Raw genomic sequence first — 25545 nt, 5'->3', positions numbered from 1 at the left:
TGGGTAATAGGAAATGGCAGGAGGCAACACCCTTTCTTTCCTCATCCCTCCCCGAAACCAAAGAACTCCCCCACTCAAAAATAACAGAGCACACAGAAAGGAAAGTATAATTTATATGTACAACCAATAAACCTGATACAGAAGAGGGGACTGGGACAGACCAGGAGTGGGTGTGAAGAGACCGGGAAAGGAGCAGCAAGAAAGTGAAGGGGAGCGAAGAGCAAGTGGGGGGTTCGCCATGCAAACTGCCACTCTCCCCAGCCCCTCCTGGGGAGGAGGATGTGCCCATGTCTCCCCAGCCTGCCCTCCACTATTTTGCTCTGGTCCCAAAGGCAAGGTAGTCCCCTGACTAGACCCCCTGCCTGACCCACTCAAGTTTAGTTCATATCCAGGTCTTCAGGAGGGAGGGTAGAAGTCCTCCAAGAACCTGAGCCCCAAAACTGGGGGCTCCCCCCACATCTGGCCCATTGTGTTCTCCGCCACCCTTTCTAGGTTACCTGGGTCCCTAGGACAGACTGGGGAGCTCCTCTTTGGCTTAAGGGAGTATCACCCAAATATTACTCTCTTTGTAGGGGTGGTCCTTGGTCCCTAGGGAGGGGGGAAGATTCCCAACACAAGATGCCGGTACGCAGGAGGTAACTGAGCCAGTGAACGGCGCCTTTATTCTGAGGCTGAACAGCAATGGACTCCCTCCCTTGTTAACTGCTCCGCCCTCCATTTGGGGGGAGGTAGGGGAAGGAAACATGCAGCCGCCCCTCCTCTTCCCTTCCACCCTCCCAGGGCTCACTGTCACCCCTCTCTAAAGTCACCCTCCTCTCTTGAAAGCTCTTTTCCCCACCAAAGTCCCTAAAGGCCGGGCAAGGCTAACCCCCCACTTCTGCAAGAGATGGAGCTTACGCTGCAGGAATAAGAACTGGGGCGGCTCCACCTCTTCCCCCCCGCCCCGCCCCACAGCTGCTCACTGGGAAGCTGTGTGTGCTGGGCAGTGGGGGGTACAGGTACTTGGAAGACCCTGCTGACCACCTCCCACCCAGACCTCTTCTCACCAGCACAGTCTTCAAAGCACGGTGGGAAAGGTGCACGGGGTGGAGAAGGACAAAGGGCCCTTCTTGAAGAGAGCTGTAGAGAGGGGCAAAGGGGCTCCTAGCCCAGCGGGGGCCCAAGGGGTGGGGAAGGCGGAGGACTGGCAGCAGGCCCCAGAGCCTGAGCTGGGGGTCGGCCTCGGGGACGGGGCCTGGGTGAAGGGCAGGCCTGGGATCCGGTCAGTCGTCTATACAGATCACCTCCCCGGCTCGGGGCTCCTTCCGATCCAGCCCGTCTGACACCAATGCCCCCACCATTTCCTTCTCCTTCTTCACCAGCACTGGAGGGCCGTTGGTGGCGGCTGTTTGGGAAGGGGGTAAGGAAGGGTCAATCCCTCCTTCACTTCCCATTGTCGACTGCTTCCTGACGACAGTATGTTCTTACTTCTAGGTCACCTCATGCCACATCCAATTTTCTAAGGTAGGGATGGGAAAAAATCTCTCTCTCTGAGATTCCCCACTGTACGCATGATGGAACACACGCTCCAACTTTCCCCGGAAGCCCCTTCCAATTTCATATTCTCTTCCTCTGAAGTAAACAGCTGGAGGAGGCTCATAGTACCAAGCCACAGAACCACTAAAACCCTAGATGAGGTTTTTGACAATGGGAATGGAAGAGAAGCTGAGAAAGGGATGGGAAAAACAAAGTCCAGAACCACTCCATTCCATAAAACACTGGATACTTCCAAGGAAATGAGATGGGCTGGACAAGTAAAAGGGTAGCTGAGCAGGGATGAAGCTTGGAAAAGGAAGAATGCAAGGAGCAGGAGGCAGGAAGTCACCAGCTGACCTGTGATGAAGGACCCTGCAGGCATCTGGCTGTAATTGGCGCCTGCGGCGGCCAGGGCCCCTACGGGTGCGGCGCTGAAGGCCGCCCCGTACCCCGGAGGTGTAGCGTACGGACCCGGGGGGAAGGCCTGGAAGAGAGAGCGAGCCCACATTAGAGGGTCCACAGTCTGAGAGGAAAGAAGCTGTCGGGGAGACATCATGGGCCAACTCCAGAACTACTGAGGGGTATCACACAGGCAGGGAGGCTCAAGGCTGACGAGCGTGCTGGAGCAGGTCGTTGTTCCACACTGCACGGGGCTCTGAAGGAGGTGTTCCTACGTGTGCAGGAGGAGTACCAACAGGGAAAACTGGAGTGGGGGGAAAGAGGGTTACCGGTGTGGGGTGAGGCTCCGTGCCCTTGCTGGCCAGCCGGCTGAGGATGCTGCGCTCGGACATCTGAAGGCGGGCTGCGATGGGGGGTATTCGGGACAGCGTGGCTGGCAGGCGGGTCACGTCCGCCTTCATGTCGCTCAGCAACTCCTCCAGCTGGTTCAGAACTGGGGCCCGGGCCACGGAGAAAGAAGGGCAAGAGAAAGACAGGGAAAGGGAGAGATGGAGCCAAGAAAAGAGATGAGGAGTCAGATGGACAGATACAGTCAGAGAAGGAGAGAGAGGAGGGCACAGATGTCGAAGAATCAGAGACCAAGGAAATGACAGAAGTAGAAAAAAAGAGCAACTCGGGGACAAAGAAAAAGTGTCAGGTAAAGAGGCAGAGAGACCAGATCACCACAGAGGACAGATGGAGAGAAAGAAGAAAGGAAAAGGGAATATGGAGAAAAGGGAGATAGGGGAGGGAGGACATCGGAAGACATGGGGGCGGGGAGTTGTCAGAACATCCCATACTGAAAGAGTGAGGTTTTGGGGTTGGGGATGACGGGGAGGAAATAGTCAGGAGGCGTGGGAGGTGGTAAGTGGTGTCAAAGACGTAAGGAATCAAAGTTTTAATATGTAAGGGGGGGAGGGAGGTTAGAGGGTCAGCATTACAGATTCAAGGAATTAGAACAGGAGTCAAAGGGGCCAGGAATCAGTCACTACATCAGACAGGATTAGATGGTTAGAGGGCTTTAGAACTTAATCTATTATTATCAAGGTAAGAGGGTTTGGGAGGAAGGGTTGAAGGTCAAAGGGAAGTTTCATGGGGTAGGGTCAGAGGGTGGGACGAAGGTGCTTTCTGCTTCATGGGGTGAATGAGACGTGAGGAACGTGGTTTGTGGGACTGGGGGTAAGGACTTTTGTGGACTATACACAGGCCAGGGCCCCAGAGAGAGTGCTATTAGCAATATGGCAGGTGTGTGGGTCAGCGAAGAAGTTCCGCCCTGTGGAGGGGACGTGGCACAGTCTCATGGAGATTGGGGGGTTGGGGGGAAGGTCCCTCCCTTAGGCACTGATGTGAATGCTACTAGGCACGGATGAGGGCTGGCCGCACGAATCCTAGAGGCTAAAAACCAAGGGGGTACCAGGTGGGTCGGGGTGGGGTCAGAGGTCAGAGGGGGGTGGTTCAGAGGGTAAAGGGGTCAGAGGGGTGGGAAGATTTTGAGGGGTGCGGGGTGAAGACTTACGCAGCGTTGTGGGCCCTCCCCCGCGCGGGGCCGCCGCGGCCCTTACCCTTGTGCAGCACGGCGTTGGCCGGCTTGTTCCCCGCCAACGACTCCTTGGAGAGGTGCTGGTGGCTCTCGGCCAGGCACTCGGCCTCGGCGAAGCGGGCGTGGAGGGCCATGGCGGGGTGCGCCGGCTCCTGTGATAGGTTCAGGTAGGCCGCCCGCCGCAGCTGCTCCTCAATCACCAGCGCCTGCTCCAGGAGCTAAGGGTGTGGGGAGGGGGTGAGTGCGGGAGCTGCCAGCAGCAAGCACGCAGCTCGGGGCTGGAGACCCACACTGCCCTCACACTGCCCTCACCAGCGGCCCAGACCCCCAGCTCCACACCAATACTGACTGTGACCCCGATCCAGACCACAGTGCCAAACACAAGGTGACCCTCTGGTCTTTGCCTCAAGCATCGCCTCAACCCTCAAGGTGTTAACCCTGCCTACATTCCAACCAGATCTGGTCCCACTTCTCACCCAAGCCCCTCTTCAACACTGTTCCTTTCCTCCCTCATCCTCACCTTGAATCTCCGGGCCAGGAACTTATTTTTCATCTCCAGAAAGTTCCCCTTATTGGCTTCAGTTTTAAATGGCTCGTTGATAATGGCAAACTGAGCATCATTCTGGATGTCCTGCCACCGTGCGTAGCCATGGCTGCCAATAAAGGAAGTGGATCATCAAGGAATTTAACAGGGCTGGGCTGTGAACACGCCTTCCTTTTGGCCTGGTCGCCCCAAAGTGTGGCACTAGGCCCCCTTCCCTAAGTGTAGTTCCCCTCTCTCCAGGCTGAGAGAACATTTTTTTCTTGCATTTGTAGCCAAGGATACAGGACAATCCCAGCCAGAAGCCAATAGTCATGTCTTCGGTGCCAGATCTCATTGAGTTTCCCCGAGGAAACAGCTGCCCGTTCCTCATTCTGCCACAGCGTGTGGAGCTCTGAAAAGAGGACAGAAGACAGATGAGGCATCAGGAGTTTGTGAAGCCCAACAGACTGGTACAGAGGAGGGAAATGAACAGTGGGACAGGACTAAGGGCTTTTTAGGAGGAACAGGGCAAGGTTAGGTGAGGGGTTAGGAATAAAACTAGTTACAAACAAGGTTCAAGTTAGGATTAAGAGTACAGGTGGGATTAAGGCAGCTTTGGAGTTAGGAGTACACTTAAGGAGGACCAAGGGCAAGGATCAGAGACAGCATGCACCATTTCATTGACAGTTACTTGGAATTAAAGGCGGAAGGAGGCCTCAGGCCCAAAGAGAAACCCCATGAGGATGAGCTAACCCCAGTGAGGAGCAGAGGGCAGTGAGGACCCCCCCACCTGTGAAGCCACCGTCTGCGATATTGAACATGAACCGCGGCTTCTCTGCCTTCTCCTCACGTCGCCCGTTGGACCGCGGCTCATCTCGAGGAGGCCCAGGTCGAAGCTCCCGGTCCCCTTTTACATCTTCTGCTACGGCAGACGGGGCAGAGCTCACACCTCAGGAGAGTCTCCTCCCAGGTCCCAAGACTACTCTCTGTAGTGTGCTGGCCCCTGGAACAGCTACCCACCCAGGACCCAGGCATTTGGTTCCCAAGACTCCACGTCCCCTCCCCTGATTCCCTCAGGGACCCAGGTGTCCGGTCCTTCCACCCATTACCTCTCTTGCCCAAATCCCCCGTCTCCCCCTCCGGCCTCTCCCTGTGTTCCTGTCCATCCATCGGCTTCTCCTCCCCCCTCTCTCCTGGCGTCGACTCCGTGGCTGTGGGAGGGGGTAGGGGACAGGAAGGGAGGATGTCACCCTCAGCCCCTGACCCCAGGAAGAGGGAACCCCCAAATTCTAAGCCCCCCATCACCCCTAAGGCCATGCACCCACCTGACTTCTCTCTGTCCCCACGGTACCCAGGTTCAGGCTCCATCTCTCCAGGTACCCCTGGCACCTCATCCTCTAGAGGAATCTTCCTTGGCTCCAGCCGCTCCCCAAGTGATGGGGCTGGGCTGGGGGTATCAGCCTAAAGAGGACAACGGAGTCAGGCTGAAGTGGCGGCTCCTAGGCACCTGCCGCCACGACTCTGCCACTCCCTCCCCTCAAAGGAAGCTGGGTAGCCACACACACACCTCTGTTTCCATCTTCTCCCCAATTTTGCTATTCTTCTCTGGCTTCTCCTCCTGGTTTTCTGCTTCATCCTTCTCCAGAGGTGTCCTTACGCCATCTCCTTTCTCACTGGGAGCTGGAGTAGCTGCGGGGGTAAGGCGGAGTGAGGCAGGCAGAAACTCCCCACCCCAACTCCAGACCCTCGGCGTCTAACAGACACTGGCCCCATCTGTCTCTCCTGCCATCCTGAGCTGATTACCAGGTTTTGAGGTGCAAGGACTGTTTGCAGCAGAAGCCTCAGGAGTGGTGGGAGACGTTTTGGTAGGAGAGGAGGCTCTGGAGGAACGCTTGGAGTCAGCACTGGGGTCGGGCATCAGCTCCGGCATAGACCAGCGCCCATTGATGTGCTCAAACTCCTGAACCTGAAGGGTGCGGGGGAGTCGTAGGGACAGAGATCAGCTCGGGCACCGGACACACAGCAAGCTCCAGCGCTTCTCCCTTTCTCGCACCAGCGTGAGTCCGGAACTCAGGGACGAGAGGCAGAGGAGCACAGGGCCTAGGCGGCCAGCCTCTTTGGCTGAGGGGAAGACGGATACCTTCTTCTTGACGAGAGACATGACTCCAATGCGGGTCAACACTTGCTGGCGACTCAGTCCCTCCCGAGGGACCCCATCAGCAAAGGTTTCAGAGCCGTCTGCCCCGGGCTCACAGAGATGGCGCATGAACAAAGACACATAGGCCCTAAGGAGCACGGGGGTGGGAGGTGTGTTAGAAGAGCCTTAGGGGGGGCAGGGCAGTAAAGGGGGCACAGGGATTACTGAACCTGAAACTCCCGGGTGCCTCCAGGGGTCCTCCCCTGGGCCTCTCAATCTCACCATCACCTGTCCTCCAAATCCTAACTCCCCCATCTGCCCCTCCCCTTGCATTTCCACAGTCCCCTTGGTCTTGGTTACTTCATTCCTAGGCCCCATCAGTCAGCTCTTCATCCTTCCCACCAGCCCCCCTGCCAGGTTATCATGGTCAAATAAATGTGAGGCAAGGACAGCCCAGGCGAGGCTCCTGTCTCAACTGCCTCTCCCATTGGGGAGGAAGCCTGGCCTCCCTGCTCTAGGCTCATCTGAGGGGAGGTGGGGCAGGCTGAGCCCACCCCCCAGGAAACTGAGCCAGGAAAGGCTGTCTGGCAGGGAGTACGGTGATCAGTTGAGTAAGGTCACATCATATGGTGGCCAAGAGGAAGGCAGTAACACCCAAAGTTTTTACCCTTCCATCCAGCTCAGCCCTGAATCACCCCCACTCACTTGAACTCTTTTTCAGTCTTGCCCCTGAGGTCCCGCACCAGCCACTGGGTGGTGAAGGCGTCCTGTGGTGGCATGCCCCAGCGCATCACAGCATTGAGGAAGGCCTTCCGCTGACGGGTGTTGAATCCCAACACCTGATGATGGGGGCAAGGAGGGAGTGGGCAGTGAATGTCCAGGATCTCATTTCTTGGTCTGTTCTACCCTCAGTGACTCAGCTTCAATTTCCTAGAGGGGCCTAGGCCAGCTCTCACCTCAATGTTGCCCCCAACTCGAGCCAGCAGTGGAGGCAGTGGCTTATCCTTTTCGTTCCGGAGCTGCCTCTTGGACTGTCGACGCCCTGGGTGGGGAGATGGTGACCCCGGTTAGTAGAGCTGCCACCTCCTTCCCCCCGCTCACTCTTTCCTAGCCCTCCATTCTCACAAGATACAGAACACAGGAAAGGCCTGTGTCAGCTCTGAGGCGCTTCTAATTTTCTTCCCAGCGCATTCAGAACTACTAACCCAATAGGTCCAAAAGAATCGAGTCATACTAAAAAATCAGTAGCACCCACACGATGCAAGCAAGATTAATGGTAGGAATGTAAAAGGATGTTACCTTTCTCGATCTTTCATCTAGGTATCTAAGCCTGCATGGTTATATACTCCCAATTTTAACAGTGGCGAGATTATAGATATTTCTTCCTTTTTGCTTACCTGCAATCTTTACTTTTTCTACAAATGAGCATTTTGTATAAAAATAGTGGGCTTAATAGACAATGGGAAGTGAAATGGGAAGAGGTGTGGTAGAAAAACAAGAAAACAGATGCCACCTTCAGGACGCTCATCAAAGTCTTCATCCTCCTCCTCTGATCCCACTGAGTATTCTGACTGGTTATCTGCGAGGAGAAGGGCTCAGTGGTCAGTGATGGCTCCCTGGATAAGCCCAGGCTGGGGCCCTTCTGTCTGGACGCCTCCCCTCGGAGACTTCTGCACCTTCGCTCTGGCCTTGGCCCTCCTAGGGATGCCGGATGACTGCCTGCCGTCTGACTGAGGACCACACACCATGTCCACTCACCCACCTACCTCCTGACTCCTGCATAACCCACTCTAAACAGGGACCCCTGGGTGTCCATCTGAGCCCTCTGCAACTGCTAGATAGCTGAGATCACCTGCAAATCCACCTGGCCTCCGGGTAGCTCCCAGTGTCCCTTCCTAATCTCTTTCCACTTGGCAGGGAAGGCCCTGACTCCTAAGCGCACTCTCCCCTTCTCGGTCCCTCCGTCAGGGGCGGTCCTCACCTTGGTCCTCCTGAGCAGCATCGTTGTAGTTAACCTGCTTGCGGACCCTCTTGCCTTTGCCGAGGTTGCGGGCCAGGTCTTCCTGCTGCTGCTCGTAGTGGTGTCTCAGCAGCTTCTCCCAGTAGTCAGGATCCACGTTCTCCTCCTGCTTGATGATCTCTCGTTCAATTTCCTCAATCTGAAGGGCAGCAGGACGAACGCTGAAGGCCTCCCCTTCCAATCCTTCCACCATGACAAAATCCCTACTCGCCTGCCTCCACCCAGCCCTAGACCTCGTCACTGTGTGTAAGTCCTCTGTGTGAGTTTTCCTTACCTCTTACCTGCAATATGCTTCTCCTCCTCGTGATTTCCCTTTTTTCCAAACCTCTCCTCTAGTGCCCTCTGTGTCCCTCCCACTCTGACTCAGAAGGTTCCCTCCCGAGTTTATCACCGCTTTCTCTGCCTAAGTTTTCTCCAAAGTCCAGTCTCATCCTTTAGACCAAGAAGTCGTTTGAGGTCCACTACCGCTCTCTGATGGGCACTGGGGTAAGAGATCAGACAAAAACCAAGAGCGAAGGGGGATCCTCCAACTTCAAGGTCTGGTCAAGAACGTCGGACACCACCCCTCAGAGGTGGCCCGGGATGCACAGTGTCTGGCCCCAAGCCTCTCACCTTGTCTTCTTCCCTCACCACGTACTGGGCCACCTTGAAGGAGCTGAGATACTCATTCATGTTCTGCACGTCAGTGTCCTCAGTTGCATCCTGGTTCCGGTCCAGGAGCCGAGCGATGGCCTCGTTGTCATAGTGAATCACACTGCTGTCCTCCTCCTTGTTCTCCCCTGGTGGAGTTGGGGAATGAGAGGGGACTCTGAGCTCTAACCAGAACCTCAGGCAGAACTTTAGAGAGATCAGAGGAAAGCCTTCCCCTCTGCTTCCTTTTCACGGGAGCTCTGGAGGAGAAGGCCCTTTCCCTGGACGTCTACACAGAGATTTGCTGTTGTTTTCAACCTGTAAGCCAACCTTCCTCCAAGGATGCAGAGAAGAGATTTTCTTCAGGGGGTTTCAGAAGAGAAGTGCTCATAGACAGCAAAGACCTGCTTACAGGGAGCTGCAGAAAAGGCTCTCACCCTCATTTTCATCCTTAAATAGCTCCTCGGTGCCAAATTTGAGGATGTCATCCAGCTCCTGCTTGGACATGGAGCCCGCCTTGGAGCCCAGCCCAGGCCGCACCACCAGATGCGTGAGCATCATCTTTCTCTTGGCCACCTGTGTGATTCGCTCTTCCACTGATGCGCGAGTCACAAACCGGTAAATCATCACTTTGTTGGCCTGGCCGATCCGATGAGCACGGCTGAAGGCCTGCAGGGGCCGGAAAGTGGGGATGGGCCGGGGGAGTGGCAGGGGAGACACCCCCTACATGCTCTGGAAAAGAGGCTGACAAGGAAGGGTCTTCTACCCACCAAGAGGTTTATTTCTGACCCCAGAACAGACAGACACATCTCCTTGCTCAGAGGGGCTCCAGGAGGCATGCTCTCACCTGGATATCATTATGCGGGTTCCAGTCTGAATCAAAGATGATGACAGTGTCGGCAGTGGCCAGATTGATGCCCAGCCCTCCAGCCCGGGTGGACAGGAGGAAGCAGAATTGTTGGGCTCCAGGAGCTAGGAGGCAAGAATTAGGAAATCAGGCCTTTCTTGTACCCAGCAGGTCTGTCCACCTGCTCCTAGTTGTTCCCTGGCTACAAACAACGATGCCCTCAACTCAAAAGCCCAGGTGGCTAATATCCTCCCAGGCCAGCACCCTCCCATCCCAGGGACCTAGGCACAGGTTTCTCAGGCCTCCCACACCCAGCAGGGACCAAGGCCCCCCTCACCATTGAAGCGATCGATGGCCTCCTGCCTCAGGGCACCAGTGATGCCGCCGTCAATGCGCTCATACTTGTAGCCTTCGTAGTCTAAGAAGTCCTCTAGCAAGTCTAACATTTTGGTCATCTAGAGCAAGAGAAAAGGCAGGAGTCTAGAACGACGAGGCAGTGGGATGCGCCCTGTCTGGTCTGACTACCTCTTTATTCTCTCTCAACCCCAGTCCTTACACTTGTACCCCTGCCCTGTCATACACCCCCCGGAGCTGCTTCCTCCACCCCCAGCTCCTCCTGGGACATTCTTGTCATTCTCTCTCTCCTGATTTAAGACCATTTCTCCTAAGGCAGAGGTTCTCCTCTGACACCCACGACAAAGTTTCAGGCAAATCTATGAATCCCCTGAAAATCTGTACAAAATTGTCTAGTTGTGTGTGCAGTTTTCTGGAGAACAGACCCACAGCTTTCATCCGATTTCCAAGAGGTCTGTGCTCTCCTCCCTTCCCCAATAAGGTTAAGAAACAGTACCAGTCCCAGAGACGACCTGTAGGAGGCAGATGGCTCACCCTTCCCCTTCGCCCCTTTTGGCGTACAGAAACTGGACTACAACTTCCAACAGCCTTAATTAAGAACAGGGATCAGAGACCAAGATGAACTTAGCTACACCAGAAACCCTTAGGGGTGTAACTGCCTAACCTCGCACCCCGTGGCAACCACAGGAATGAGGTCAGCGATTATCTGATGGTGAGAAAGAGCTACAGGGATGGGTCACCTGCGAGAAGATGAGCACTCTGTGTCCTTGCTCCTTCAGCTTCCGCAGCATCTTCTGTAACAGCATGAGCTTCCCGGATGCCTTAATAAGTGCCCCACCCTCATACGCCCCACTGGGAAGTTTGGGGGACTCCTGAAAAGAAGGCAGGAAGAAAGGAGGAGAGGGTCAGTGAACACGCCCCCGTATTCTGACTATGCCTAGAAAGCTGGAGGCCCAAATCCAGGCTCCACACCTTTACAATTCCTACTCATCTCAGAAATCTAGTCTCTGGCCTCCCAGCCCAACTCCAGCCCTGTGCTCAACTGCCCACGTTTCCAAAGAGCCAGGCATTTCACAGTCCCCCAGCTCCCGTATCTACCATAGCAGCCACAGGAAAGAGATATGGATGGTTGCAGCACTTCTTAAGATCCATCATGATGTTAAGCAATGACACTTGGTTCCCACCTCCTCGTGAGTTCAAGGCCTCAAAATTTCGGGTCAGGATATACTTGTAGTATTTCCTAAAGCCCAGGGCAGGGGCATAGAAGAGACACAATAAAGGAAGCAATTATGATGTTGCATTTGGTCACCAACTCTTGGAAAGCTGCCACCAAATCCTCAACCCTGGGCCAGGTAACCCGCCTTGCATCTCACTTCTGCATGGGGCTCAGCTCCACGCGGACGATGAGCTCTGTCTTGGCCGGCATATTCTTAAAGACATCAGCCTTGAGCCTCCTCAGCATATGTGGCCCCAGCAAGTCATGAAGTTTCTTAATCTGGTCTTCTTTGGATATGTCGGCAAACTCCTCCAGGAAGCCTTCCAGATTGCTAGTAGCCAGAAGGAGAAAAGGAAATGAACAGGCATCAGGTTCTTTGCCCCTGACCTCAGGCTCTATTCTTCACTCCAGATGAATCCTCTTCCCACTCATCTTCTCAGTTCCTCCACCTCTCCTCTCTGCAGACCACCCTACTGAGCCACTTACTTAAACCTCTCTGGGGTGAGGAAGTTCAGCAGATGGAAGAGCTCCTCCAGGTTATTCTGCAGTGGAGTCCCTGTCAGCAGCAACTTATGATCTATCTTGTAGCCATTGAGGACCCTGAAAAACTAGAAAATGGGGCAAGGAAAGGCAGAGGAAAGGGCCCATCAGTGGCCAGTGGCTGGCCCACAGTATCACCTTTCCCTGCCTCTAGCTCCTATTTTCTTCAGGATCAGAGGCCCTCACATCCCTAGTCCTCTCCCTCTTCCAACCTGGACTTCTCCCCAGACTTATTCCCAGGCTTCCTGCCTCCCTGATGACAGAAAGTGCCTGAAACTTTATTTTTTAGGACTAGGGCAAGTAGGAGTCCACAGCCTCAAGTTTCTGAGGCCTGGGTATCTCACTCACCTTGGACTGGTTGTTCTTGAGCCGATGGGCCTCATCCACCACGAGACAGGCCCAGCGGATGGAGCCAAGAGCTGCCTGATCAATGGTGATCAGCTCATATGATGTCAGGAGAACATGGAACTTCACCTGCGCCTCCCTCTGCCAACACAACCATTGTCCACTCGGCTGCCACCCCACACCCAAGCATCTAGGCCTCCACCCCCATTCTCCACGCAGACACCCAGGCCTAACTGAGACTCCCAAAGGGAGCCCGTTGTCCTGTCCTCCAACTTTGACTCCATGCAGGGACTTCTGAATGTGGCCCCCAATCTCCCACCACCCGTCCAGGATGAACAGATCCATGTACACCCCTAGGAGTACCCACTACATCTCCAGGACTGGAGTGCAGAGGCGTGAGGGGAGGTGGAGTAAAGGAGGGAGAAAGCTGAACGGGGAATAAAGGAACTGAAGTCCTGGTTGGGGCAACGAAACGACAGATCTGAGCACTTTAGAGGACATGAGATAGAGGGGCTTACCTTCATCTTAAAAGCTTTCTTGCCACCTTTGATGGCATTGTCTTCAAAGGAAAACTCATTCTCACGAATGATGGCTCGGCTGTCCTTGTCACCCGTGTATGTCACCACATAGAACTTGGGTGCCCACATCTGGAACTCCCGCTCCCAGTTAATGATGGTGGAGAGCGGGGCGCTCACCAGGAAGGGACCCTTTGTGTGGCCCTGGGAGTCGAGGGTGGGGGACCATTAGTCTAGGCTCACGGTTATACAACCCAGTCCACTGCCTGCCGCACCCCTCCCCGCCAGTTCTCTGCCCTCACCCTCCACTCCCACCTTCCCCAGTCCAGGCTAGGCCTCAGCACGGCTGTCCCCCTCAGGGCCCGAGAGTCTAGCACCTCCTTATACAGTGAGTAGAGGAAGACGATGGTTTGTATGGTCTTGCCCAGTCCCATCTCATCAGCCAGAATGGTGTCAGTGCCCTGGGCCCACGAGAATCGTAGCCAGTTCAACCCCTCCAGCTGATACATGTGCAGCGTGCCTCCAGTGGCTGTGATGAACCGTGGCTGAGTCTCGTATTTCACTGTAGGCTGTAGAATCAAGAAGTCAGAAAGCTCAGGGGAGCCATCAGCTGCTCCTCCGGTCTTGGCCTCCTCCTCCCCTCTCCCCGGCACTGATATCAAATGGGATTACAAGTCCCTCTCCTATGGCCTGAGCTTATGAAAGTTTGAGTCTGCAGTGCCTCCCCCTCATTCCTTAAAACAATACCCAGAAGCACTGTGGGGAAGGAAACTGGTAGAAGAGCCCTGTGTGCTGCTGTCTCTAGCAGCTCTCACTCCTGTGCCAAAATTCCTAGCACTCTTGGGGCAAAGCTGAACACTGAAGGAAGAGCTACTGTTCAAAGAAGTTGTTGAAACTCTGGGAAGTTCTGTCAGAAGCCCCCAGGAAATCTTCGATCAGCATGGCTCCAGAAACGGGAGACAGGCCAAGTGGGAGGACTTACATCATTAGTAGGAGAGCTGGGAGGCCCATCACCCTGCAGCTCCTTCTTCTTCTTCTTATACTTGCGGGGCTGGGCGGGGTCCTCCCCCATAATTAGTTCTCTGGGAAAACAGCGGGTCTGAGTGAGACCTGGTCCTTGGACCCACCCCCTGTCCTTCTGAACCCACTCCAGACCTAGCTCCCACTTTCCATAACCAAGATTTTCTCACATTTCCTTTCTCCCAGGTTCTTTACCCTCACCCCTATGGAGTTCAGCTCTAAAGCCAACCCTCCCCACTCCTCAGCATCCTCATCCCCATTACTCAGGCTAGATCTCCTTTCTGTTCCTCACACCACCTCCTTCCCGACCCCACCGCAAACAACCCAGCCCAGGCTCCCACTGCCCTAAATTCTAGATTGGGTCTGTCCCTACTGCATCTCATTTAATGCTGGAGGTTTAGCTTTCATGCCTCTGTCCTCAGACTCCCTCTAACCCACGACCTGGCTCCCTCACCGGTGTCTCCAGTAGCTTTGTTTATGGTCTTCATATTCAGGGATGTTCATTTCATCTTCCTCCCACGTGGACTGGTCATATGGCAAGTCCCTCCATTTCACTAGATAGTGGTAATTTCCCTTCTTATCCACACTGTGGGAAGAGAAGCCAGGAGAAGGAGCAGGAGGAGAAAAGTAATATGTGTCACAAGTAGAAAAAGTCATAATCAACACAATTATCAGCAAACATGCAGACGTTGTCACCTAATCCTCAATGGTGGGCCTCTGAAAGGCAGTTTGGAATGGCTGAAGTTCTACCCTAACTTTTTCAGGATGGCTTCCTAAAAATCAACGATCACAAAACATCCCTGGCTTCAACATCGTTCGTTCATCCAATCAGTATTTACTAAGCATCTACTACATGCCAGGCACTGTCCCAGGCACGGGTGATTGAGCAGAACTAAGCAGACCAATGACCTATTCCCATGGAGCTCAAATTCTATTGGGGGAGGCAGTGATGAAATAGGAAAATAAAAGACAATGTAACATTAGTTAGTAATAAGTACTGTGAAGAAAGAAGTACTAGAAACACTGGTCTATATGAACCATGTGTTTCACGTTTTGCTTTTTTCACAACCAGATCCCCAGACTCATGTGTCATTTCTTAAGCTGTTAGAAATTAAAAGAAGCAAGGACAAAGCAGTCAGTGCTGGGCTAGACTTTCCTCCTGGTTCCTCCCATCTCCATAGAGGAAACAAAGCCAGAAGGGCTGGGGCCACAGTGGGAATTATCCAGTTAGATCAATTATCTGGTTAATCAACAAATACTAACATGGAGCCACAGCGCAACAAGAATAGTGGCAAAACCCAGGTAGGCCTTCGCACGGACCAAGGACTCACCTGTGGTTGATGATCCGGTGGACGGTCATCCACTCTGGCTTGATGCCGAAACGATAGTACTTCTCCTCCATCTCGGCATAGTGCGGGTCCTTCACCTTGCGTTTGTCACTCTTCCCATCATCCTCACCAGAGCCGTAGTCGAGGGGTGGGGGCTCGTCCATGTCATTCTTCCGTTGATAGTTTCGGTACATTACCAAGTGGAAAATTTCCAGCTGATGGGGCACAGAGGAGGAGGGGATAGATAGTCCCAACATCCCGAGAGGACAAAAGGAGACAGGGCAGAGGCCGGCAGGGGGAATGGCATGGGAAAGCAAGCAATGAAAGAGGTGGGATGAGGGACATAGTGAGTTAAAGCCAAAGCAGGAGAACGAATAGCACGCCAGAGAACAGAGTCAGAGACAGGACCTGGGTGGGGAGGTATTAATAAGCAAAAGGAGGAAGGGAATAGGGTTGTTAAGATTGGGGCTATCAGTAAAACATGGTTAAGACGGATAAGCAAAGAGATGGAGTTGAGGCAGGCTAAGGAAAGCCTATGTCATACCTAAGGGAAGGAATCTAACGGAGACTGAGGGAAAGAGAACTGGAGTCCAAGAGAACCAAGTGTGGAAACTAAGGGAGTTGGTAGGGTGTGTGCGGCCAGAGGCCTAATGTGAGGGAAAGCAGAGGGGATGGAAGACGAGAGAACAGCGGGCCAAGAGAGAGAATGGCAGTGAATGGGGCCCCAGGAGGCGGGGAAGGAGAGGCCCTTGTACCTGAAGCTCCTTGGCCCAGGAGCAGTGCCAGTAGGACAGGCCTACCCACTTGACAAAGAACTCTCTCTCCGATCTGCCTTGAAGAGGACGTGCGGGTGGGGCATCTGGATTCCCGTCTGCCTGTTGGGGGGCTGGCACTGCCACAGGGGGCTCCCCCCACCGCCAGTGTAGGATCTTCTGCACACGGCCTTTCAGCACGGGACACTTCGGGATGGACGCACACAAAGAGGAAAGAAAGAGGCAGAAAGAGCCCATCATTAGAGTAGGAGGATGGGGGTCCCACACGGGAATCAAAGGCTAGGTGTGGGGGAGAGTAGAGAAAGAGCGAGCCCAACCTTTGGGCCCTGGAGATGGAGAAGGAGTCGGGGCTGACAATAAAGCCTGAGAGATGGGCACACTCACTGTGCATCGGGGACACAGCCACTCGCCATTGGGGATGTCAGGCAGTGGGGGGTTCAGGCAGTGAATGTGGTAGGAGGAGATGCAGGCGTCACAGCACAGGAGCTCCCCGCCATCCTTGCACACACGGCAGTACTCCATGTGGTCGTCCTCTTCCTCCTTCTCCCCCTCCTCTTCCCCCTCCTCTTCATAGTCTTCCTCCTCTTCCTTGGCCTCCCACTGTACCCCCTCCTTCTCCTGGGAGGCCAAGGACAGACACAGACACAAGAAAGAGGATAAGGAGTGAGGCTGGAAGACAGAGGCAAACCAGGACAGCTAGATCCTAGAAGTGCAGAGAAGATTGCTGGGAACAAAGTAACAGGACATCTCAGGTCCCCAAAATGCTAATTTTGGGGGCAAAGGAATGGGGGAGAGGATCAAACTAGGATCTTGGACACTTCCAACATCTGTTACTGAGAAGCCCAGGCATCTGGAGGTAGGGAGAGGACAAGAGAAAGCAAGGAGGAAAGAGGTGGGTGGGTCCCTGAGGGCCGTAAGAGGTGGCACCAGTACTCACACAGTGGGGGCAGCTCCATTTGCCCTCAGGAGCCCGGTCAAGCTCAGGATCGAGGCAGACGAGGTGGTAGGCACGAGGGCAGGTGTCACACAGAATAATTTCCCCACCCTGCTGGCACACCTCACAGTAATCCTGGTGATCCGTCTCGTAGCCATCAACCTCCTCCTCCCCGGCCACTGCAGGACAGCCCAGGACTGTCATACACCCCAGTGGAGGCAAAGGAAACAGAGAGAGAGAAGGAGAGCGGAATGCGGGAGGGGAGAGAAAGAGAAAAGCGTTCAGTAAAGAGGTCAACACTACAAATAAGAAAGACAACGAAGGAATGAAAGGAAGGCTGAGTGACAGGGCTGCACACAGCTGACACCGCTTACCCTTCTTCTTCTTCCTTCCTGGCCGGCCTCTCTTTAGTTTCTTGGTGCGGACAGGGCCATCAGGGCGGCCTGAGGCACTGTGGACACTGCCACTGTCCAGGTCTGACTCCTCAGCCTCTGGTTCAGGGCCCTCGTCACTCTGGAAGACATACTGCCCATAGCCCCCGTGGCTGTCAGAGAGGCCAAATGGACTCCACTCCCCTCCCCAGGCCTTGGGCTCCCGCTCCAGCTGCCCTCACGGACCCTTGTGTCTGGACTCCCAGCCCCTGACCACACCCCAGAAGTATAATGGACAGGGAGGGGCCACCCACCGAGCCTCCCTTCTTCCTCTTGCCACCCAGCAGCCCTAGTTTGATTTTGAGTGGTGCCATCTTCTTTCCCCGAAGCTTCTTGCGTCCATCAGGCACTCGGGGACTCTTACTCCGCCTCTTGTGGCCTGGACCTGAGTGAGGAGTGGGGTGACAGAGAAAAAGCCGAGGTCATGAAAGCCAGGAACAATGCAGGCCGTAGGGTTTCTGGACCTCTCTGTGGGCTATGGTCTCACTGAGACCCCTTCCTGGACAGCATTTCTTCTACAACAATCAGGGCTGAGAAGACAAGAGCTCTGGACTATAATTTGAGAACATGCAGTTTAGAGGGTGAGGTGACAGTTGTTCCAACTAGAGGGTTTCTTACCTTTGCCCTCTTTGGTTTTGGCTCTTCGGATGGGTGGGGGCTGGATATCAGCAGCAGGGGGTGGTGGAAGGGCGGGGGGTCCGGAAGGTGCTATGGGGGTGGCCGATGAGACAGCTGCTGACACCTGCTCAGCTACAGCTGCGGCCGCCGCTGCCGCCGCTGCCGCCACAGCAGCTGCCGACCCCTTGAAGGGGTTGTTGGCGCTGAACTCTCTCCACTTGGCCCCAAGGATGGTCATCATCTTAGACATTGGGATCTTAGGATTCTTCTTAGCAATCAGGGGCCTGAAAATATAGAAGCAAGGCGCTCGGACCCCTCACAGATGGTCTGGGAATACTGTCATTTGCCCTCACCAATTAAGTCTATGTACCAGGTAGGATTCCTAGGTGGTGAAAATACATCCTATGAAGAATAACATCAATTTTGAAATAAAGAAATAAAAAGTTTAAGAATGGAAAAAAAGTTTAAAAAAACAAGAAAAAAGTATGAAGAAGAAAAAAAAAGGCAAAATAAAATTTAAATGCAGATTAAAAAGGATAAAAAAATATGAGATTAATAAAAAAGCTCTACTTTGGACAACTACTTTACAGTTCCTAAAACACTTCCACACACATAATACCTTATTTCTTCCTCGCAATACTACTAGGAGTTGCTATGATTCTCTGTGCTTTTCTAAAGAGTTCCAGGGGCCCTGATGAAGGGTCCCATCAGGTGGAGTCTGATGGGCCACACTGGTTCTGCTCTGCGGTGAGGTGTTAAGCTCTCGTGAGGACGTGAGTGACCCCGGTGCTGACAGAAGCACTGTCTTTAGTAGTGAAGCAGTGAGACAACGGGACTAAGGACAGCTACCAGGGATTGAACACCACTAGGGGCCAGGCACTGAGTGTGCTGAGCTTTCCATCCATCATCCCATCAAATCCCCACAAGGCCCCGTGAGGTACGTACTATGTGCCTATTTCACAGATGCGGAAACTGAAGACCACAGAAGTGAGCTGCCCAACGTGACACCGGGACCTAAACCTCAGCAGGCTGCCTCCAGAGCGCTGAACGGCTCTGCTCCAGTGCCTGCTCCCCAAAAGGCATCTCTACTGTTCTGTACTCTACTGCGGGAGCCACTGAAGCTCAGGTCCCACTGTCAGCAATGCATCCTCCGTTATTACTGGTGTCTAACGAAGGGACAGAGGACTTGATAACTGAGCAAAGGAAACTGGGGAACACGGATACCACCTCCCCGCTCCAGTCTAGAGAGAAGTCAGGCAGGGGAAACTGGAACTGTTAGACCAAGGAGGGCCATCTGTCCTCCTGATAGTCTGTCACCACAGAGGTTTCTAACCTAGCAGTGGTACTGTGACCCCCCAGTGAAGGGTTCTTGACTGGAGTCCTTGGATCCTAGGAGTGCAGGAATTCCCTAAGATGACATGGGGAATTTTATGTGTATATGCTGTGAATTTCTCTGGAGAGCAGTTTCTTAGCTTTCATCAGATTCCAGAAGGGTCCAGGGCCTCCCCCAAATTAAAAGCGTCTGCTCGAGAGGGCTTCTCAGCCCTACCGCACCTCATGAACTGGCTAAAGGCTTTGTAGTTGGTGAGTGTGTGGTAATCCTCCTCAGAGAACACATGTTCCACGTCCTCCAGGCCCCAAGTCAGAAGCAGAGTTGCCGACGACTTCTGTTCCACCTGCTGGGCGAGACCAGGCTTCAGTGACGCAGGGGTCCAGTCCTGGGCCCCCCACACGCCTCTCTACCCACCCACCAGGTTCCCTGGGCTTTCTGCTTCCTGCTCCATTCCCAGCCCAATCCCACTCCTCACAAACCACAGCCTTTCCACTTAGCACCCTGCTTGCCCAGGGCTCTCCCTCCTCCACTCCTCATGCCTGTCATTAATACTGATTTCTCCCCTCACTCCCTAATTCTACTCACCTTTTGCCCCCCATCTCCCTCCCCTTTTTTCCGCCGCTTCGTCTTCTTCTCCTTTTTTTCTCTGTGCTTCCGTCTCCGTTTCCGACCTGGTCCAGTTCCATATTCACTGCCTCCACTCTCTGACTTCTCCCGGTACTCATCTCGCTCAGAGCCAAATTCCTCCTCGCTGTCCTAAGGGAAAGAAATAAAAACACTATTTCTTCAGCCCTTCCTTGTGCCAGAAACTGTTCTCAGCACGTAACATTTATCATCTCTTTTGATCTTCACAACAATCCTATGATAGTAACATCTATCTTTATCCACTCTTTTGTAGGTGAGGAAACTGAGGCACAGAGACCTAAATAAATTGTCCAAGAAGACAGAAGACTGCTAGGCTCTAAATTCATGTAGTCTACCTCCAGAGCCTGTGCTTTCAACCGCTTCTCTGTGCTGCAGGGCAAGTCAAGTCGACAACTGGGCTCTTCACTAGGCTGTGGTGAGTGAGGTTAGGGTCCCAGACCTGGGAGATACAGGCTAGCAAGCGGGGGTGGGGTCAGGTAGAGGGGATCAGGCCTCCCTGACTTCAGGATCCCCACAGTAATCAAGACCAGAGAAAATGTAGGTCTCTAGGGCTGGGTCTCCAAGCCTAGCTGTAGAGATAGGAGTCCTGAACACTTACAAGCTTCTTGCGTTTTCGGGCTTTTCCTGGCTTGTTCTCCTTCTGCTTCTTGGGTCCTCTTTTTCTCTTCTTCACACCCAGTGCTGAAGGCAGCAGCCGAATGTCATCCTTATCTTTGGGGCAGAGAGCACCAGAAAACCTAAGCCTCTAGGTTCCCAGTCTCTGCAGCCCCTTCCCTTCCTCACCTCCTCAGTTCCCACTGCTCTCTAGGAACTCCAGCATTAACTCTTCCAAACCTTGCCTCCCTCCGCTGGATGCAAACAGAGAGTGTTTCGAGTACTCTGGGATGCTCGGGTTCTGAATGGGAGGTCAGGGGTCAGAAGGGAAGAGCGGCCAAACCACTCCCGTCTCTCCCCTCCTACTAACAAGGGACCAGGCTCTAGGCCATGGGCTCTGACTGTGGCAGGTCCTTTTAGTCGCCGCCAGGGCTCCTCCTGCCTTCCCCCTCACTTAGCCAGCTGGCATACTGCCCAGGAACTGGGGAAGCCATGCCCAGCTGCTGGCCTGGCCTGACCCCAGCACTTGGAGTGGGGAGACACAAGCTGGCAGCTCCCTAAGCCAGATGCTGAGACGGCAGAGCCAAAGGTGGACACCTGGGTTCTCACACTAACACCCTGGGGCCCTGACATCCTTTTTGTGAGGAGGGAGGCCTCTATTTATATTTCCTCAGATAATCACCAAGCCTCCTGTCACCCCAGCACAGCCCTGGAGGAAAAGAAATCCTCAGTCAGGCATGTTCACTTCTTGCCCACAGGATCACAGTGTCTAGCTCCTTTGTCACACCCTAACCCCATCCAAGAAGGTCTCCACAATCACCTAAACATTCCTCCTCCTCCCAAGGAGACTGGAAATGTGCCTTCAAATCTATATACTCCTCTCTGTTCCCTTTGAGAACTCAGGGACCCTGCCCCTTTGTCCCCTGGTCTCACCCCTTGTCTCCAAATTTAGTCCCAGACATCCTAACCCATTCATATATAAGCAGTATGGGAGACCCACACAAAGACACGGGCACAGACACAACCCGCATATGCATTCCCAAATGCACAAGCATCGCATACTCATGAGCACAAGCCCAGAGGACAGCCTGTACCTGCTTTCAGCAGGGCTAGGTTCCCTGGCTTTCTCTCCAGATGTCTCTGTCAGAGAGAACGGGGCTGGTTCTTCCCAGATGTCCCCTCTCCCCATTCTCCATGACCCCTGTCGGACTGTGGAGGCTTAGGGGACAGAAAGTAACTCCGCGAGGAGGAAGACACCAATGCCACACAGACATGAGGCCCTGTTTGGCCTCCCTCCCCCAGCAAGCACTAGATTAACCCGCCAGACCTGTCTTGCTCAGGCAGAGGCAGCTGTGCAGGAGAGGAAAGTCTGGGCCTGGCCCAGCCCCTTGCTCTAGGACACACAATCCTTCTTCCCACAACAGCCAAGGGAAAATTAGCCACAATTAACACTGGAGGCCTTGGTTTCCACTGCCTCAGAATCTGGGCACCTCCTTCCTTCATTGCTACTTCTCACAGCTCCAGCATCCTGTGCCCTCTTGCGCAGGAAGACACTCTAGGACTGGGGGATTGTGGCAGCCCCAGGTGTGGAAACAGAGTGGGGACCCTGACAGGAAGTCAGTAAGACGCCATGCCCCAGCAGCCCGCGCTCCCTCACCCCAGGGACCGCGGCTAATATGAACATGGAAACGGAGGCCGCCGGGGCAGAGGCAAGGGCAGGCCAACTGGCTAAGGATCAGGGAAATGGCCTCGGTCTCCACCAGCTGGGGGGTGGGACACAAGCCCTGGGACCTCGCAGCCAGTTAACTCCACTCCCCACCCCAGCGGGAGGTTCCCGAACTTGGGAAGACGGCCGTGGTGTGGAGAGGCAAAGTAGACAGCGAGGAAAGGAAAGGGAGGGCAAGAAAGCAAATCTAAGTCCCAACCTCTGTCTCACCAGCCACTCAATGCTGGCCTGGAGCCCAGACTCTCCCACATCCCGGCTCAGATCTCGGGAAGACGGCGAGGGAGGAGGGCGGCGAGGAGGGTGGGTGGAGCCTGGCGAGCCAGAGGACGCAGGAGGAGCCTCGCAGCGAGCCTCGCCTCCCGCCCGCCCCTCTCTTCTTCTAATCTCACCATCAATCTCTCACACATATATTTATTTTTTCTCAAATTCCCCTCCCTCCCCCACAACGAACCACCATAATAGGTCTGCTGCACATGCGTATTGCATGCAGGGGGTGGGTTTGTATTTTCAGACCTTTTGCAAAGAAACTACCAGAATTTTCCGCACCACCCACAACCATTCCCCACCCCCACCCCCAAGAAATCACATCTATATATTATGTTATATTATTTCTCTAGACTTGCCAGAAGGGGGAGGGAGAAGAAATGAGTTTTTGGCTTCCTGCTCCCTTCCCCCATCAGCACGAGTGCTATTATTTTAAACGTTTAACAATGTACGGAGACTGGAGAGGGGGGAAGGGATAAAATTGGTCTTGGGTAAGAATGTAAAACAAAATGGTGAGAATCAAAGCCGTCAGAATGAAAAACAATAGAAACCTCTAACACGTATAAACTCATCTTGTAGAGGAGGATGAGGGAGGGCAGCCTGAACATATTGCCTCAGAGGAGGGTTATTTTGCCCACACTTAGGTAGACAGAAATAATGGGCAGACTAAAAATATTTTCCTAAAGTTTTACCTCAGAAAGTCATCTGAGAGGGTGTATCTGGGTCACTCGTTTGACTTGGAGGGCTGAAAGGGAGATAAAATTGCCCAGGGAGAGAGAGTAGGTGGGTTTTCATTTCAAATATACCATTTTAAAAACATTTGACGATGCTTAGAAAGCAAAGGGAAAAGGGGAGGGAGTACTGACACAAAGACCCATCTCGACCTCAGATTCTTTCATGCCCTCCCCTTCACAGACCCAAATCCGGGATCAAAAACCCCCAAATACCGCATTCCAAGTTCGGAATACACATAGGCGAGAGCTGCTAATGCCCTAACTTAACCTGACATCCTTTCTTCCTCTCTTTTTAGCACCTCTGCTGTCTTCCAGGCAATCCCCTACCCACAATTCTTTATTCCTTTTCCCTTCTGCAAAATCAGTGGGCTCTCTGGGATAACTTTTAAAAAACTTTTCCGGTTTTCGGACCAGCCTGATGGGAGGGGAGGTGGATTTTATCTTGTTTCCATTAGATACACATACCCCCCCTCCCCCGGCCCAAGAAAGCACCCCACAGTCCCTCAAAGGCTGTCTCAACTAGACAGGAACATTTGCCACTGAAGCCACACAGATCAATACGACAGTTTTACAAAGAGTATGTTGTTAGACGTTTTGAAGTTTGGTGCATTTGTGCTGCACCGCACCAAGACACCCGAAAGATGCTCACTTAGAGTCTATTCTGAAAAACACTAGCTGAACACTCTGCAGAGTGGCCGGACTGGGACCACTGCTGGGCCCCCCGCGCGAGGCAGCGGTCAGGCCCCTCCACCGCGGACGGAACTGCCCAGACAGTGCGGGTGACTTGTCATCCCCGGGGAGGGGTGCTGAGTGACGGTCAAGCTGCAGAACAGCTGGGTGGGCAGTTCACGCCCCCCAACGTGGTCAGGGTGTGGGTGGTTTCAGCGGGAGAGTGAGTGACAGTGAATGGCAGCCACGTGAGAGTCACAGCTGGGCAGCTCGGCCACCCCAGACTGACGGGGTCATGGTGGGGGGGGCGCACTTGACACAAAAGAGCCCAGAGCAGAGGAGAGATAAAGGGGGTGGGGTTGGGGGCATCTGGTCTTCCAGACACTCTCCTCTCTGTCCCCAATTTTCAATGACTGCTCTCCGTAGTACGAGCCAGAGAGAGGGGGCAGGAACCAGTCTCATTCCAGGAAGTGGTCCGCGTGGAGTGTGGCCACCACCTGCCCCTAGTCGTCAGCCGCCCGCAAACATTCACCCGACCCCTCCCCCACGTGCCACCGCACGCTCCAGAGTTGGCGGGCACCGAAGTCCCCGCAGGTGCGGGGGGGTCCGATGGTCACCCGCTCCCCCCGGCCTTCCCAACTCCTGACGGGGGGGAGGGGGGTGAGGGCCGCGGTCCGCTCCTCGCAGGCAAACCCCACTTCGCCTCGGTCCAACCCCACCGGGGCCGAAGCCCCAGGGGCGCCCGCTCGGCCGCCCCTCCCCCACGCGCCCCTCCCCCACGCCGCCGTCCGGCCGCCAGGGTCTCCGCGGTCCCTCGCGCGGCCAGGGAGGGGGCCCTGGCTTCGCCTCGGCCGTTTCCTGCCTACCCCCTCCCCGCCGAGGGTTAAAAAAAAAATCTCCTCCTCCTCCTCCCCCGAAAGCCGCGACCGAGTGGCCCGGTCCGCGCATGCAGCTCGCGCCCAGCGCTCTCCAACCCGGGCGGCGGCGGCGGCGGCGGCGGTGGCGACGGGGGAGGGGTGCGGCGGGGGAGGGGAGGAGGCCTGGCCCGGCGGCCGCCGCCGCCGCCGCCCGCCTGGACCGCCCGGACCGCCGCGGGGCGACGGGCCCGAGACGGCGCCCCGCGCCCCGGATTCGCCTCGGCTCGGCCGCGCGGTGGGTGCCTCGCCCCCGCCCGGGCCTCGCTCGCCCGCGGCTCCGGCTCGGTCTGGGGCGGGAGGGGGGGCGCGGGGGGGGGGGGAGTCAGCGGCCGCTTACCTGGCGGCGGGGGTGGCGGCGGCGGCGGCGGGGGCAGCGGCGGCGGCGGCGGCGGCGGCGGGAAGAGGTGGCAGCCGGGGGGGCTGTGGCGGTCGCGGCCCCGGTCGTGGCCCGGCCCGCGCCCGAGTACTCCCTCGTCGTCGTCCTCCTCGTAGTCCTCGTCGGCCGCCTCCACCTCCTCCTCCTCCTCGTCGCCCTCTTCTTCCTCCTCTTCTTCCTCCTCCGACACCACCATCTCCTCCTCCTCCTCCTCCTCGTCCCTCAGAGGGGAAGCCATCCTGTGGCTCTGGCCCCCCCACCACCCCCCCACCCACCGCCCGCCCGCCTCCCCCACCGCTACCACCACCACCTCCTCCTCCTCCTCCTCCTCCTCCTCCTCCTCCTCGGCGGCGGCGTCCTCCTCCTCCTCACCGCCTCCCCCAGCCCCCAAAACCCCCGGGCCACCCCCCTCCGAAACCCCCCCCTCGGGGCCGCCGTCTGACGAGGGGGGCCAAACCACCCCCAAAAATTTTCTTGGGGAGAATTGAGGACTTTTTTTTTCTTCTCTCCTTCCTCCCGAGAGAACAAGAGAAGAGGATTAAAAAAATATATATATATATAAA

General features: G+C 55.0%; 1 protein-coding gene and 1 non-coding gene across 2 annotated transcripts; both read right to left on the bottom strand.

Moving 5' to 3' along the window:
• Positions 1–95: 95 nt before the first annotated feature.
• CHD3 (chromodomain helicase DNA binding protein 3) lies at positions 96–25220 on the bottom strand. The gene is made up of 40 exons (XM_065897162.1): positions 24944–25220; positions 20301–20413; positions 19643–19813; positions 19279–19403; positions 17725–18008; positions 17361–17491; positions 17050–17200; positions 16679–16872; positions 16126–16359; positions 15724–15927; positions 14972–15183; positions 14095–14226; positions 13603–13702; positions 12998–13189; positions 12624–12824; positions 12109–12246; positions 11707–11828; positions 11378–11551; positions 11103–11244; positions 10745–10876; positions 9988–10105; positions 9651–9775; positions 9241–9472; positions 8786–8952; positions 8135–8312; positions 7667–7732; positions 7110–7195; positions 6859–6992; positions 6157–6301; positions 5820–5982; positions 5584–5705; positions 5342–5477; positions 5126–5227; positions 4807–4935; positions 4320–4428; positions 4014–4146; positions 3516–3711; positions 2244–2407; positions 1873–1999; positions 96–1384 (listed from the first exon to the last, which is right to left on the bottom strand). The coding sequence occupies exons 1-40, from the start codon at positions 25218–25220 to the stop codon at positions 1263–1265; spliced, it is 6183 nt and encodes a 2060-aa protein (XP_065753234.1). The 3' UTR covers positions 96–1262.
• On the bottom strand, positions 6587–6726 carry LOC136139602 (small Cajal body-specific RNA 21). The gene has a single exon (XR_010657122.1). It is a non-coding gene; the product is annotated as a small Cajal body-specific RNA 21 (non-coding RNA).
• Positions 25221–25545: the final 325 nt, after the last annotated feature.

This window comes from Phocoena phocoena, chromosome 19, assembly GCF_963924675.1.
Source record: "Phocoena phocoena chromosome 19, mPhoPho1.1, whole genome shotgun sequence".
Classification (NCBI taxonomy): domain Eukaryota; kingdom Metazoa; phylum Chordata; class Mammalia; order Artiodactyla; family Phocoenidae; genus Phocoena; species Phocoena phocoena.
The sequence above is the reverse complement of the archived record's forward strand: the minus strand, read 5'-3'. Positions and strand labels throughout refer to the sequence as shown.

Bases quoted from the DNA above. Each gene is read 5' to 3' on its own strand.
- CHD3 (XM_065897162.1), bottom strand. From the start codon at position 25,220: ATGGCTTCCCCTCTGAGGGACGAGGAGGAGGAGGAGGAGGAGATGGTG. The intron at 17,492-17,724 runs GTAAGAAACCCT...CTCCTCACTCAG, and splicing joins CAAAACCAAAGAGGGCAAAG to GTCCAGGCCACAAGAGGCGG. The intron at 11,829-12,108 runs GTGAGTGAGATA...CCCATTTTCTAG, and splicing joins TCAAGAACAACCAGTCCAAG to TTTTTCAGGGTCCTCAATGG.